Raw genomic sequence first — 16083 nt, forward strand, 5'->3', positions numbered from 1 at the left:
ATAACTCTGAGGTGACTCTGGACTGAGAAGGGTGAGGGATGATGAGACGACTCTGAGGTGACTGACTGAGGAGGGGTGAGGGAAGATTGGACGAGTATGAGGTGACTGTGGACTGAGGAGGGGTGAGGGATGTTTGGATGAGTATGAGGTGACTGTGGACTGAGGAGGGGTGAGGGATGTTTGGATGAGTATGAGGTGACTGTGGACTGAGGAGGGGTGAGGGATGATGAGACGAGTCTGAGGGGACTGTGGACTGAGGAGGGGTGAGGGATGATGAGACGACTCTGAGGTGACTGTGGACAGAGGAGGGGTGAGGGATGATGAGACGACTCTGAGGTGACTGTGGACTGAGGAGGGGGTGAGGGATAATGAGACGAGTGAGGTGACTGTGGACTGAGGAGGGGTGAGGGATAATGAGACGAGTCTGAGATGACTGTGGACTGAGGAGGGTGAGGGATGATGAGACGACTCTGAGGTGACTGTGGACTGAGGAGGGGTGAGGGATGATGTGACGACTCTGAGGTGACTGTGGACTGAGGAGGGGTGAGGGATAATGAGACGAGTGAGGTGACTGTGGACTGAGGAGGGGTGAGGGATGAAGAGACCAATCTGAGGTGACTGTGGACTGAGGAGGGGTGAGGGATGATGAGACGACTCTGAGGTGACTGTGGACTGAGGAGGGGTGAGGGATGATGAAGAGTCTGCGGTGAATGTGGACTGAGGAGGGGTGAGGGATGATGAGACGAGTCTGAGGTGACTGTGGACTGAGGAGGGATGAGGGATGATGAGACGAGTCTGAGGTGACTGTGGACTGAGGAGGGGTGAGGGATGATGAGTCGAGTCTGAGGTGAATGTGGGATTAATGTTCTTTCCTCTGAGTCTGTAAGCTTTTGTTGACAGGCATTTGGGCAGCTCGGCGCGAGGGGGTCGAGAGAGAGGACGCAATGCTGCAAGCTGGGTGAGGATCGGACCCCAAGCGGGGGTCCGAGGCCAGGAGGTACTTCGAGGAGGGGGGATGAAGCTAGATGTGCTTGGTTGACGACTCGGAGGGTCCTGAGCTGCGAGTCGAGGAGTTCGGAGGGGATCGAATGGTGGCCGGAAGACTTCAGAAATTTGAGCTCCAACGGTTGTGCACGAAGTGGTTTGGACTTTGATAAGTTTGGCGCCTTTTCTTTATTTTTTTCTCTTCATATATACTGTATCGTTATTAATCCCTTAGTTATAGTAACCTTTATAAATTGTACTCATTTAATCGCTTATGGTGTACTGCCTGTTTTTGAGCGAGGCAGGGTATGTAATTAGTTTTGCTACAATAAGTGTATGGGACACTGGAAAAATGTTGAATTTCCCCTTGGGGATGAATAAAGTATCTATCTATCTACCTATCTATCAAGTCCGTGTAGGTTGGTGTGTCCGGTCTCAGTCTGAGGCTTCAATGTGGTGAGGGTCGCAAGTCCAGCAGGGGCCAGACCTGAGTCAATCAGAGTCTGCAGTCGCGGACGGCTCAGACAGGCCGAGCAGTGAAGAGTTCAGTGTAGTTTTCTGACAATCCTGGTCACCCGACGGATACCAGCTTTTATTACCTGGTGATGTCTTGGTGTGTTTATACAGTGTGAATTGGTTCAGGATTCAGTGGGTAATCTAACAGTCCCATGTATTGGGTGTAGTGTGTCCCAGTGTAGGTGTGTTCAGGGGTCGGACATCTCCAGCTGACCATGTGACAGTGATGTCTTCACCCAGAGTTACAGACAGTCTTTGCGAGCAAGTATCACTTAAAATTGTTCACCAACAAGGAGAAAAGAAACTGTAAATGTTTACCTTGCTTAATTGTATCAAATATTTCTCTTAACGTTGTGTTCAATAAAAAGGGGTGATCGAATTTTTCAATAGGTAGGGCCCCATGTGTCACTGACAGCACCTGGTCATCTTCACTGATCCTGTAAATATTACACAACTGGTTATAAACTGAACATCAGTGATATCTGAACCATTTTACAAATCCATACAGACTACCAGTAAAGACCATGTCCTACCTCCTCTTCCGACGAGCTTCCTCCTGAAATAAATCAAACACAGATCTCAATTGACTGACTGTATCCTGACCACAGGAATTTGAGCCAATTATTACAAGCTGCTGAAATTTCCCACTTCCCAGCTCTCTCGCTGACACACACGGAGAAAGGGGAGACTGTAACAAGGGGCACAGAACCTGGGAGAAAGTTGATAATTATCCCATAACTGAGAGGATGGAACTGACGGGAAAGACTGGACAGGCTGTGAATGTTTTTCTGGATACGATGTCAGGGAGGATCTTGTTGATCAATGGCTGAAGTGGAACAGCAGAGACTGAATGCAATGGGGAAGCTGAATGAACACACGAGGGACAGTGGAGTTCAGTACACTGTGGCTGCGTGGGGTGAGGAGGTGGGAGGAGGATTGTGAAGCAGGGAAATTGATAGGAGCGAATTGACTGAAAGACCTGTCTGTGGTGTAAAATGGATATTGGTCTAATGAAGAATATATCTGAAAAGGAAAATAGACAGCGCAAAATTCTCTCAACCAATAAACCTGATACAATCCGGTATTGATGGTAAATCTGATGTGTGGGTCACATTCTGCAATTCACTATCAGTTCCCACTGATCGACAGCGAGACCCCCACACCCACCACACCAGACACACTCACAGCCTGTGACTGTAACTGGGTGTTACTCTGAGTATCGGGGATATTATACGTGGGAATCACAGAAACGATCACCAGCTCAGTGCTCTGATCAGAGTAACTCATTCCCGAGAAGGTTGCAGACTGTCCTGTGATGTACAGATGTTGTGGGAGGCCGGTTTGGGGACAATGCCAATCATGAACAGTCACAATGTCTGTTTGGTGAATATCAGTTTACAATGACAGTATTTGTAAATACCACATTGAAAAATACATAATTATGTAATTGCACTTTTACAAAACCAAACTGAAATCTCTCACCATGAGGAATGTGATATTTTCTTGCTGATCCATCTGTTCCTGTAACTTTAAGATTTCCTTCTGGATTGAATTTAAATTCTCTTGAATCTCTTGAAGATTTTTCTCCATTGGATTTAGAATCCTCTCCTCCTCTTCCCTGAGATCTCGGAGTGTGTGCTGCTCTTTCTCGGTGATAATCCGGCGCAGTTCAGCAAACTGGGATGTGATGTGGGACTGAACACTGTGTGACTGTTCCTGTCAAATGAAGGGTGAAGATTAATTTACTGTGTTGCTGTGTTGTGTCTCTTTATGACATGGAATGAGGTAGAACATTGGAGTAAACATTCACTTTGCATGTGAATCCAGTGAGGGGTAGGGTCAGTGGCCTCTCTGACTGAGATCTGTGATGAGTTCTGTGCCTCAGGGTTGAGTGTTGGGTGTGTTGTTGTTTGTCAACTATGTCAACGATCTAGATGATAATATGGTAAACTGGATGAACAAAGTTGAGGTGACAGTGAGAATCTGCCGGAGTAGACAGCAAGGACGGTCATCACTTTTCCAGCAGGATGTGGACCAGCTGGGAAACGGGATGAAAAACGGCAAGTGGAATATAATGCAAACAAGGGTGAGGTCAAACGAGTGAACGGAGGGGCATGAGGAAGTGCAGCAGAACAGAGTGATTCAAGAATACAGACCCATGGTTCATTGAGAGTGGCATCACAGGTAGACAGGTTCATAATGAGAGCTTTAGGCACACTGGCCTTCAGACATCAAAGTACTGAGTACAGGAGATGGAATGTTTTGTTCAAGTTGTATGAGACGTTGGTGAAGCTGAATTCGGAGTGTTGTGACGGTTCTGGTTATGACCTACAGAAAAGCTGTCAGTAAGATTGAAAGAGTGCAGGAAAAATTTACAAGAAGTTGCCAGGACTTGAAGACCTGAGTTACATGGAAAGATTGATTAGGTTAGGAATTTATATCCTGGAGCACATGACAATGAGGGGAGATTTGATAGAGGTATACAAAATTATGATGGGTAAAGATCGGGTAAATCTTATTCCACTTTGTTTTGGTGAAAGTAGAAGTATTTGTCATGAATTAACTATATAACCCTATAACAATTACAGCACGGAAACAGGCCATCTCGGCCCTTCTAGTCCGTGCCGAAAGCTTATTCTCACCTAGTCCCACTGGCCCGCACTCAGCCCATAAACCCTCCATTCCTTTCCTGGCCATATACCTATCCAATTTTGCTTTAAATGCTAATACCGAACCTGCCTTTACCACTTCTACTGGAAGCTCATTCCACACAGCTACCACTCTCTGAGTAAAGAAATTCCCCCTCCTGTTACCCTTAAGCTTTTGCCCCCTAAGTCTCAACTCATATCCTCTTGTTTGAATCTCCCCTACTCTCAATGGAAAAAGCCGATCCACGTCAACTCTATCTATCCCCCTCATAATTTTAAATACCTCTTTCAAGTCACCCCTCAACCTTCTACGCTCCAAAGAATAAAGACCTAACTTGTTCAATCTTTTCCTGTAAGTTAGGTGCTGAAACCCAGGTAACATTCTAGTAAATCTCCTCTGTACTCTCTCTATTTTGAAAAGGACATAACCTTATACAATGGGCAGTGTCGCTTTTCAGGCAGCGGAGTGAGCCAGGAGCAGAATGAAGGCTTAAGGGCCTGGGTTCAACGGGATTAGGCGGAAGCGGGCGAGGCAAGGTAGGTTTAGGTTTCAGTTTTTCCTGTTATTTGAGGAAAGGGGAAGTATGAGTGTGAGGGCAGCTTGTTGTTCTCGGTGTCGGATGTGGGAGGTCCTGGAGTCTCCTAGCCTCCTGGACGTCCACATCTGTGCCAGGTGTGTCGAACTGCAGCTCCTGAGGGACCGTGTTAGGGAACTGGAGCTGCAGCTCGATGACCTTCGTCTGGTCAGGGAGAGTGAGGAGGTGATAGAGAGGAGTTACAGGCAGGTGGTCACAACAGGGCCATGACAGGAAGACAAGTGGGTCATAGTTAGGAGAGGGAAGGGGAAGAGTCAGATACTAGAGAGTACCCCAGTGGCTGTACCCCTTGACAATAAGTACTCCTGTTTGAGTACTGCTGGTGGCGGGTGGACAGCCTACCTGGGGGAAGCAACAATGGCCAAGCCTCCAGCAGAGTCTGGCCCTGTAGCTCGGAAGGGTAGGGAAAGGAAGAGGAAGGCAGTAGTAATGGGGGACTCGATAGTTAGGGGGTCAGACAGGCGATTCTGTGGATGCGATCAGGAGATCCGGATGGCAGTTTGCCTCCCTGGTGCCAGGGTTTGGGATGTTTCTGATCACGTCCAAGATATCCTGAAGTGGGAGGGTGAGGAACCAGAGGTCGTGGTACATGTAGGTACCAATGACATAGGTAGGAAAAGGGAAGAGGTCCTGAAAGGAGAATGTAGGGAGTTAGGAAGGGAGTTGAGAAGAAGGACCACAAAGGTAGTAATCTCAGAATTACTGCCTGTGCCACGGGATAGTGAGAGTAGGAATGGAATGAGGTGGAGGATAAATGTGTGGCTGAGGGATTGGAGAAGGGGGCAGGGATTCAAGTTGCTGGATCATTGGGACCTCTTTTGGGGCAGGTGTGACCTGTACAAAAAGGACAGGTTACACTTGAATCCTAGGGAGACCAATATCCTGGAGGGGAGATTTGCTAACGCTACTGGGAACTCTTTAAACTAGAATGGTTGAGGGGTGGGAATCAATTTGAAGAGACTAGGGGAGAGGAAGTTATTTCACAAATAGAGAAAGCTTGTAGACAGTGTGTGAGGGAGGATAGGCAGGTGATAGAGAAGGGGAGCGCTCAGACTGAAGATGTAGGGGAGAAGGAAGAAAAAGATACTAAAGTTGATCGCATTGTTAGGGATAAACAGAGAGGAAGAGGTGGAGAATTTCTTAAATGCATTTATTTTAATGCTCGGAGCATTGTAAGAAAGGTGGATGAGCTTAGAGCATGGATTGATAACTGGAAATATGATGTTGTAGCTATTAGTGAAACATGGTTGCAGGAGGGGTGTGATTGGCAACTAAATATTCCTGGATTTCGTTGCTTCAGGTGTGATAGAATCGGAGGGGCAGGAGGGGGAGGTATTGCATTGTTTGTCCGAGAAAATATTACAGCAGTGCTTTGGCAGGATACATTAGAGGGCTCATCTAGGGAGACTATTTGGGTGGAATTGAGGAATGGGAAAGATGTAGTAACACTTATAGGGGTGTATTATAGACCACCTAATGGGGAGTGAGAATTGGAGGAGCAAATTTGCAAGGAGATAGCAGATATTTGTAGTAAGCAGGAGGTTGTGATTGTGGGAGATTTTAATTTTCCACACATAGACTGGGAAGCCCATTCTGTAAAAGAGGTGAATGTTTTGGAGTTTGTAAAACGTGTGCAGGATAATTTTTTGCAGCAATACATAGAGGTATCGACTAGAGAAGGGGCAGTGTTGGATCTTCTGTTAGGGAATGAGATAGGTCAGGTGACGGAGGTATGTGTTGGGGAGCATTTCAGGTCCAGTGATCACAATACCATTAGTTTCAATATAATTATGGAGAAGGATAGGACTGGACCCAGGGTTGAGATTATTGATTGGAGAAAGGCTAACTTTGAGGAGATATGAAAGGACTTAGAAGGAGTGGATTGGGACAATTTGTTTTATGGGAAGGATGTAATAGAGAAACCGAGATCAATTAAAGGTGAAATTTTGAGGGTACAGAATCTTTATGTTCCTGTTAGATTGAAAGAAAAGGTTAAAAGTTTGAGAGAGCCATGGTTTTCAAGGGATATTGGAAACTTGTTTTGGAAAAAGAGGGAGATCTATAAAAAATAAAGGCAGCATGGAATATAAAGAATGTAAAAAGAATCTTAAGAAAGAAATTAGAAAAGCTAAAAGAAGATACGAGGTTGCTTTGGCAAGTAAGGTGAAAATAAATCCGAAGGGTTTCTACAGTTATATTAATAGCAAAAGTATAGTGAGGGATAAAATTGATCCCTTAGAGAATCAGAGTGGACAGCTATGTGTGGAGCTGAAAGAGATGGGGGAGATCTTGAACAATTTCTTTTCTTCGGTATTCACTAAAGAGAAAGATATTGAATTGTGTAAGGTAAAGGAAACAAGTAGGGAAGTTATGGAAACTATGACAATTAAAAAGGAGGAAGTACTGGCACTTTTAAGGAATATAAAAGTGCATAAATCTCCGGGTCCTGACAGGATATTCCCTCGGACCTTGAGGGAAGTTAGTGTAGAAATAGCAGGGGCTCTGACAGAAGTATTTCAAATGTCATTAGAAACGGGGATGGTGCTGGAGGATTGGCGTATTCATGTGGTTCCATTGTTTAAAAGGGGTTCTAAGAGTAAACCTAACAATTATAGGCCTGTCAGTTTGATGTCAGTGGTGGGTAAATTAATGGAAAGTATTCTTAGAGATGGTGTATATAATTATAGACAATAGACAATAGGTGCAGAAATAGACTATTCGGCCCTTCGAGCCTGCACCGCCATTCTGAGATCATGGCTGATCATCTACTATCAATACCCAGTCCCTGCCTTGTCCCCATATCCCTTGATTCCCCTATCCATAAGATACCTATCTAGCTCCTTCCTGAGAGCATCCAGAGAATTCCAGACCCCCACAACTCTCTGGGAGAAGGTATTTCCTTAACTCTGTCCTAAATGACCTACCCCTTATTCTCAAACCATGCCCTCTGGTACCGGACTCTCCCAGCATCTGGAACATATTTCCTGCCTCTATCTTCTCCAATCCCTTAATAATCTTATATGTTGCAATCAGATCCCCTTTCAATCTCCTTAATTCCAGCGTGTACAAGCCCAGTCTCTCTAACCTCTCTGCGTAAGACAGTCCGGACATCCGAGGAATTAACCTCGTGAATTTACGCTGCACTTCCTCTATAGCCAGGATGTCCTTCCTTAACCCTGGAGACCAAAACTGTACACAATACTCCAGGTGTGGTCTCACCAGGGCCCTGTACAAATGAAAAAGGATTTCCTTGCTCTTGTACTCAATTCCCTTTGTAATAAAGGCCAACATTCCATTAGCCTTCTTCACTGCCTGCTGCACTTGCTCATTCACCTTCAGTGACTGATGAACAAGGACTCCTGGATCTCTTTGTAATTCTCCCTTACCTAACTCTACACTGTTCAGATAATAATCTGCCTTCCTGTTCTTACTCCCAAAGTGGATAACCTCACACTTATTCACATTAAACGTCATCTGCCAAGTATCTGCCCACTCACTCAGCCTATCCAAGTCACCCTGAATTCTCCTAACATCCTCATCACATGTCACACTGCCACCCAGCTTAGTATCATCAGCAAACTTGCTGATGTTATTCTCAATGCCTTCATCTAAATCGTTGATGTAAATTGTAAACAGCTGTGGTCCCAATACCGAGCCCTGTGGCACCCCACTAGTCACCACCTGCCATTCCGAGAAACACCCATTCACCGTTACCCTTTGCTTTCTATCTGCCAACCAGTTTTCTATCCATGTCAATATCTTCCCCCCAATGCCATGAGCTCTGATTTTACCCACCAATCTCCTATGTGGGACCTTATCAAATGCCTTCTGAAAATGGAGGTAATTATCTGGATAGACAGGGTCTGATTAGGAATAGTCAACATGGATTTGTACGTGAAAGGTCATGTTTGACAAATCTTATTGAATTTTTTGAAGAGGTTATGAGGGAAGTTGATGAGGGTAAAGCAGTGGATGTTGTCTATATGGACTTTAAGGCCTTTGACAAGGTTAGTTAGGAAGGTTCAATCGTTAGGTATTAATATTGAAGTAGTAAAATGGATTCAACAGTGGCTAGATGGGAGATGCCAGAGAGTAGTGGTGGATAACTGTTTGTCAGGTTGGAGGCTGGTGACTAGTGGTGTGCCTCAGGGATCTGTATTGGGTATAATGTTGTTTGTCATGATCTGGATGATGCGGTGGTAAATTGGATTAGTAAATATGCAGATGATACTAAGGTAGGTAGCATTGTGAATAATGAAGTAGGTTTCCAAAGCTTGCAGAGAGATTCAAGCCAGTTAGAAGAGTGGGCTGAACGATGGCAGATGGAGTTTAATGCTGATAAATGTGAGGTGCTACATTTTGGTAGGAATAATCCAAATAGGACAGACATCGTAAATGGTAGGGCATTGAAGAATGCAGTAGAACAGAGTGATCTAGGAATAATTGTGCATAGTTCCCTGAAGGTGGAATCTCATGTGGATAGGATGGTGAAGAAAGCTTTTGGTATGCTGGCCTTTATAAATCAGAGCATTGAGTATAGGAGTTGGAATGTAATGTTAAAATTGCACAAGGCAATGGTAAGGCTGAATTTGGAGTATTGTGTACAGTTCTGGTCAGCAAATTATAGGAAAGATATCAACAAAATAGAGCACAGAGAAGATTTACTAGAATGTTACCTGGGTTTCAGCACCTAAGTTACAGGGAAAGGCGGAACAAGTTAGGTCTTAATTCTTTGGAGCGTAGAAGGTTGAGGGGGGACTTGATAGAGGTATTTAAAATAATGAGGGGGATAGATCGAGTTGACGTGGATAGGCTTTTTCCATTGAGAGTAGGGGGGATTCAAACAAGAGGACATGATTTGAGAGTTAGGGGGCAAAAGTTTAAGGGTAGCACGAGGGGGAATTTCTTTACTCAGAGAGTGGCAGCAGTGTGGAATGAGCTTCCAGTAGAAGTGGTAGAGGCAGGTTCGGTATTGTCATTTAAAGCAAAATTGGATAGGTATATGGACAGGAAAGGAATGGAGGGTTATGGGCTGAGTGCGGGTAGGTGGGACTAGGTGAGTGTAAGCTTTGGCACGGACTAGAAGGGCCGAGATGGCCTGTTTCTGTGTTGTAATTGTTATATGGTTATATGGTTAAAATGTAGCACCTCAGACTTATCAGCATTAAACTCCATCTGCCATCACTCAGCCCACTCTTCTAACTGGCCTAAATCTCTCTGCAAACTTTGAAAACCTACTTCATTATCCACAACGTCACCTACCTTAGTATCATCTGCATACTTACTAATCCAATTTACCACCCCATCATCCAGATCATTAATGTAAATGACAAACAACATTGGACCCAGTACAGATCACTAGTCACCGGCCTCCAACCTGACAAACAGTTATCCACCACTGCTCTCTGACATCTCCCACCCAGCCACTGTTGAATCCATTTTACTATTCCAATATTAATACCTAAAGATTGAACCTTCCTAACTAACCTTCCCTGTGGAACCTTGTCAAAGGCCTTAATGAAGTCCATATAGAAAACATCCACTGCTTTACCCTTGTCAACTTTCCTCATAATCTCTTCAAAAAATTCAATAAGATTTGTCAAACATGACTTTCCACACAAATCCATGCTGACTGTTCCTAATCAGACCCTGTTTATCCAGATAATCATATAGGCCATCTCTAAGAATACTTTCCATTAATTTACCCACCAGTGCCGTCAAACTGACAGGCCTATAATTGCTAGGTTTACTCTTAGAACCCTTTTTAAACAATGAAACCACATGAGCAATATGCCAATTCTGCAGCACCATCTTCGTTTCTAATGACATTTGAAATATTTCTGTAAGAGCCCCTGCTATTTCAACACTAAACTCCCTCAAGGTCCTAGGGAATATCCCGTCAGGACACGGCGACTTATCCACTGTTATATTTCTTAAAAGCATCAGCACTTCCTGCTCTTTAATCGTCATAGTTTCCATTACTTCCCTCCTTGTTTCCGTTACTTTACACAATTCAATATCCTTCTCATTAGTGAATACCGAAGAAAAGAAATTGTTCAAAATCTCCCCCATCAATTTCAGCTCCACACATAGCTGTCCACTCTGATTCTCTAAGGGATCAATTTTATCCCTCACTATCCTTTTGCTATTAATATAACTGTAGAAACCCTTTGGATTTATTTTCACCTTACTTGCCAAAACAACCTCGTATCTTTAAGCTTTTCTAATTTCTTTCATAAGATTCTTCTTACATTCTTTATATTCCTCGAGCACCTCATTTATTCCATGCTGCCTATATTTATTGTAGATATCTCTCTTTTTCCTAACCAAGTTTCCAATATCCCTTGAAAACCATGGCTCTCTCAAACTTTTAACCTTTTCTTTCAATCTAACAGGAACATAAAGATTCTGTACCCTCAAAATTTCACCTTTAAATGACCTCCATTTCTCTATTACATCCTTCCCATAAAACAAATTGTCCCAATCCGCTCCTTCTAAGTCCTTTTGTACCGCCTCAAAGTTAGCCTTTCTCCAATCAAAAATCTCAACTCTAGGTCCAGTCCTGTCCTTCTCCATAATTATATTGAAACTAATGGCATTGGGATCACTGGACCGGAAGTGTTCCCCGAAGGGGAAGGATCCCGAAGGAGATCCAACACTGCCCCTTCTCTAGTCGGTACCTCTATGTATTGCTGCAAAAAACTATCCTGCACACATTTTACAAACTCCAAACCATCCAACCCTTTTACAGAATGGGCTTCCCAGTCTATGTGTGGAAAATTAAAATCTCCCACAATCACAACCTTGTGCTTACTACAAATATCTGCCATCTCCTTGCAAATTTGCTCCTCGAATTCTCGCTCCCCATTAGGTGGTCTATAATACAGCCCTATAAGTGTTACTACAGCTTTCCCATTCCTCAATTCCACCCAAATAGTCTCCCTAGACGAGCCCTCTAATCTATCCTGCCAAAGCACTGCTGTAATATTTTCTCGGACAAGCAATGCAACACCTCCCCCTCCTGCCCCTCCGATTCTATCACACCTGAAGCAACGAAATCCAGGAATACTTAGTTGCCAATCACACCCTTCCTGCAACCATGTTTCACTAATAGCCACAACATCATATTTCCAGTTATCAATCCATGCTCTAAGCTCATCTACCTTTCTTACAATGCTCCTAGCATTAAAATAAATGCATTTAAGATATTCTGTACCTCTTCCTCTCTGTTTATCTCTAACAGTACAAAGAACTTTACGGTCTTCTTTTTCTTCCTTCTCCCATACAACTGTTCCTACTTTCTGGTTCCCCTCCCCCCCTTGTATCTAGTTTCAATCCACTGGAGCCTCTCTAGCAAACCTACCTGCAAGAAGATTTGTCCCCCTCCAGTTCAGATGTAAACCGTCCCACCGGAACAGGTCCCACCTTCCCTGGAAAAATGCCCAATTATCTCTCTGTCCTGCACCATGCCTTCAGCCACATGTTGATTTCCACTATCTTACTATTTCTAAACCCACCTGCATGGGGCACTGCTATCCTGGAGGTCCTGTCCTTTAATTTTGCACCTAGCTCCCTAAACGCACCTTTCAGGACCTCCTCACTCTTCCTACCCATGTCATTGTTCCCTACATGGACCACGAAATCCGGCTGCTCACCCTCCCTCTTGAGAATACTGAGAAATCGATCCGAGACATCATGGACCCTGGCACCAGGGAGGCAACAGACCATCCGGGATTCTCGATCTCTTCCACAGAACCTCCTATCTGTCCCCCTAACTATCGAATCCCCTATCACTACTGCTCTCCTTTTTCCTTCCTTCCCTTCTGAGCTGAGTGTCCAGTCTTGGTGCCAGAGATGCAATCACTGCTACTTGTCCCTGGTAGGTCGTCCCCACCAACAGCATCCAAAATGGTATACTTATTGTTGATGGGAACGGCCACAGGGGTGCTCTGCTCTTCCTGTCTATTCCCCTTCCCTCTCCTGACAGTCACCCAACTACCTGTCTCCTGACTCCTACGGGTGACTATCTCCCTGAAACTCCTGTCTATTTCTGCCTCTGCCTCCCGAATGATTCGAAGTTCATCCAGCTCCAGCTCCAGTCCCCTAACACGGTTTGTCAGGAGCGGCAGCTTTTACACCTGCTTTTACAGGTGTAGTCATCAGGGACAGCTGTGCTCACCCTCACTTCCCACATACTGCAAACGGAGAACGCGACCACCCTAACTGCTGCCTCCATTACCTACTCCAAAGCTAATTAGATTAATTAAAGGAGCTTACCCGGCCTTACCTCACCTGGAGTGAAGCTCATCCTCAGCCTTTGCTTGCTATTTAAATTCTCCCGCTGCCTCACGGGCAGACTTTCACGCGTTTGCGCAGTTGTGCCCCATTTAAACCTCGCCTCTGCCTGATCTCGCCGAAGCCTGATTGAGCAAAAGCCGTCCCACTCTGCCTCACTCCACTCCGACGATGGCCGCTGTATATGGCGGTCTTTCTTTTAAACCTTTGGCGTGCTACGTCACGTGCCTGCGCAGTCTAGCCTCTTTGGCGCGATCAGTTAAAAAAAACAGTTTCTCTCCGAGCTTCTTTTACCTCTTCCCTCTCCGCCTCTTGCAACGATTTAAATGGTGAAATGATCAAGGGTGAAAGGTGAGATGAAAAACAGCAAGTGGAATATAATGCAAACAAGGGTGAGGTCAAACGAGTGAACGGAGGGGCATGAGGGAGTGCAGTAGAACAGAGTGATTCAAGAATACAGACCCATGGTTCATTGAGAGTGGCATCACAGGTAGACAGGTTCATAATGAGAGCTTTAGGCACACTGGCCTTCAGACATCAAAGTACCGAGTACAGGAGATGGGATGTTTTGTTCAAGTTGTATGAGACGTTGGTGAAGCTGAATTCGGAGTGTTGTGACGGTTCTGGTTATGACCTACAGAAAAGCTGTCAGTAAGATTGAAAGAGTGCAGGAAAAATTTACAAGAAGTTGCCAGGACTTGAAGACCTGAGTTATATGGAAAGATTGATTAGGTTAGGAATTTATATCCTGGAGCAGATGACAATGAGGGGAGATTTGATAGAGGTATACAAAATTATGATGGGTAAAGATCAGGTAAATCTTATTCCACTTTTAGGGTGAAACTAGAAGTACAGGTCATGAATTAAGGGTGAAAGGTAAAATGTTTCAGGGGAACATGAGGGAGAACGTCTTCACTCAGAGGGTGGGGAGAGAGTGGACGAGCTGCCAGTGGAAGTGGTGGATGTGGGTTCAATTTTAACATTTAAGAGAACTTTTGACAAGTACATGGATGGAAGGCGTATGCAGGGCTATGGCCCAGGTGTGGTCAATGGGACAAGACAAAAGAATTGTTTGGCATGGACTAGATGGGCTGTGGGTCTGTCTTGGTGCTATCGTATTCCATTACTCTATGAATCCATGTACCGTGAAGATTTTGCACATTAAAGTGTATAATAGTTCTCAGAGCAATCCCTGCAATCCCATTTCCTCTCATCTCCATCAAACATATTCTCCCCCACTGGCACATTATCTCCCACTTGATTCACATACAACCCATCTGTGCAAGGTTAATTAAAGTTGTTATTTACTGTTAACAAGGATTTCTTTGGAATATCATTGAAAATCATCTTGGGAGTTAGGTCTAATGAGTATAAGAAATGCAGGAGAACACTTAATGGAGAAACCAAGAGAGCTAAACAAGTAACTGATGTTTCTCTGGCAGACGATGTGAAAGAGAATCCCAAAGGCTTCTATATGTATGTTAAGAGCAAAAGAAATATGAAGGACATAATTGAAGATCAGTGTGGTCATCTGTCTATTGAGCTTAAAGAAATTCTGGAGATCTAAAAGTATTTTTTTTTTACTTCTCTGGAGACAGACACGGAAACTATAGAACTAAAGCAGAACTGCAGGGAGATCACAGACTGTAACCAAATTACAGAAGAGGAGGTGCTTCAGGATTGAGCCAAATTAGGGTGGAGAAGTCCCCAGGGACTGAGCAGGTGTCCAACGGACCTTGTGGCAGGTAGTGCAGACATTGCAAGGGCTCTGGCAGAGACATTGAAAACATAACTTAGTCATGGGTGAGGTGCTGGAAGACTGGATAATAGCTAAAATGGCTCTAACAATAAGCTGGGAAAATTATAAGCCAGTGAGCCTGTAATCAGTAGTGGGTAAGAGCTAGGATACATATTTGGATAAATAGGACCCAATTAGGAACAGACAACATGGTTTAGTGCATGCTGGGTCATGCCCAACCAAACTTCTCGAGGCTTTTGAACAGGTTACAAGAGTTGTTGATGAAGCAAAGGCAGTGGACGTCGTTCATATGGACTTTAGCAAGGCCTTCAATGCCTGTATGGGAGACTGATCTGGAAAGTCTATGAACTTGGCGTTCAGGGTGAAGTAGTTAATTAGATTCAACACCAGCTTAGCAGAAGGCAGAGAGTGGTGGTAGATGGTCACCTCTCTGATTGGAGTCCTGTGACTAGTGGTGTGCTCTGGGACTGATGTTTGTTGTTTACCGTCTATATTAATGGTTTTGATGATAACGGGGTAAATGGGATCCACAAATGTGGGGATGACACTGGGACGGGAGCAGCATGGCAGACTATCAAAGCGTGTAGCAGGATCTGGACCAGTGGAAAAGTCGGCTGAATTGGCAAATAGAATTGAATGTAGACAGTGTCAGGTGTTGCATGGTGACAGGACAGACTTGGAGAAGATCGGTGTAGTGAATGGTCGGGCACTGAAGTGTGCAACAGAACAAAAGGATTTGGGAATACAGATCCAAAATTCCATGAAATCAACATCGAAAGTTGCTTTTGGAACTTTCACCATAAATCAGGGCACTGAACACAGGAATCAGGATGTTATGTTGAGGTTGTACAAGATGTTGGTGAGACTAAATTTGGAGTATTTTGTGTAGGTCTGGTCATCTACATACTGGGAAGCCTCAGACCCCTCTGTTACTGATAGGGGTCCATGGCATAAAAAAGATTGGGACCCCCGGTTTAGGGTGAAAGTTGAAATATTTAATGGGAAACTGAGAGGCAATTTCTTCCCTCAAGGGTGGTGAAGAGTGGATCGAGGTTCAAGCAGAAGTGGTAGATGCGGCTTCGATTGTCACAATTAAGAGAATTTTGATGATGGACACGGATCAGAAATGCATGAAAGGCTCTGGTTTGTGTATGGTTAAGTGGGACTCATCAAGAGACAATGCCAGAACAGACTAGATGGGCTGAAGGACCTCTTTCTGTAATGTAGTTGACTATGACTGTATTCTCCACGCAGACAACACCAGAACACTAGATTGAAACCAGTT

At 44.5% G+C, this 16083-nt stretch overlaps 1 protein-coding gene across 1 annotated transcript in view; it reads right to left on the bottom strand.

Moving 5' to 3' along the window:
* Positions 1-16083, bottom strand: part of LOC132385445 (nuclear factor 7, brain-like) — a 118571-nt gene that overhangs the window by 101768 nt on the left and 720 nt on the right. Inside the window, exons 3-5 of the mRNA XM_059957522.1 lie at positions 2983-3216; positions 2034-2056; positions 1819-1937 (exon numbers count right to left, since the gene is read on the bottom strand). Of these exons, the coding sequence (XP_059813505.1) occupies positions 1819-1937; positions 2034-2056; positions 2983-3216 (376 nt within the window). The remainder of the gene's footprint in view (positions 1-1818; positions 1938-2033; positions 2057-2982; positions 3217-16083) is intronic.

Source organism: Hypanus sabinus (genome assembly GCF_030144855.1).
Source record: "Hypanus sabinus isolate sHypSab1 chromosome 5 unlocalized genomic scaffold, sHypSab1.hap1 SUPER_5_unloc_4, whole genome shotgun sequence".
Taxonomy (NCBI): domain Eukaryota; kingdom Metazoa; phylum Chordata; class Chondrichthyes; order Myliobatiformes; family Dasyatidae; genus Hypanus; species Hypanus sabinus.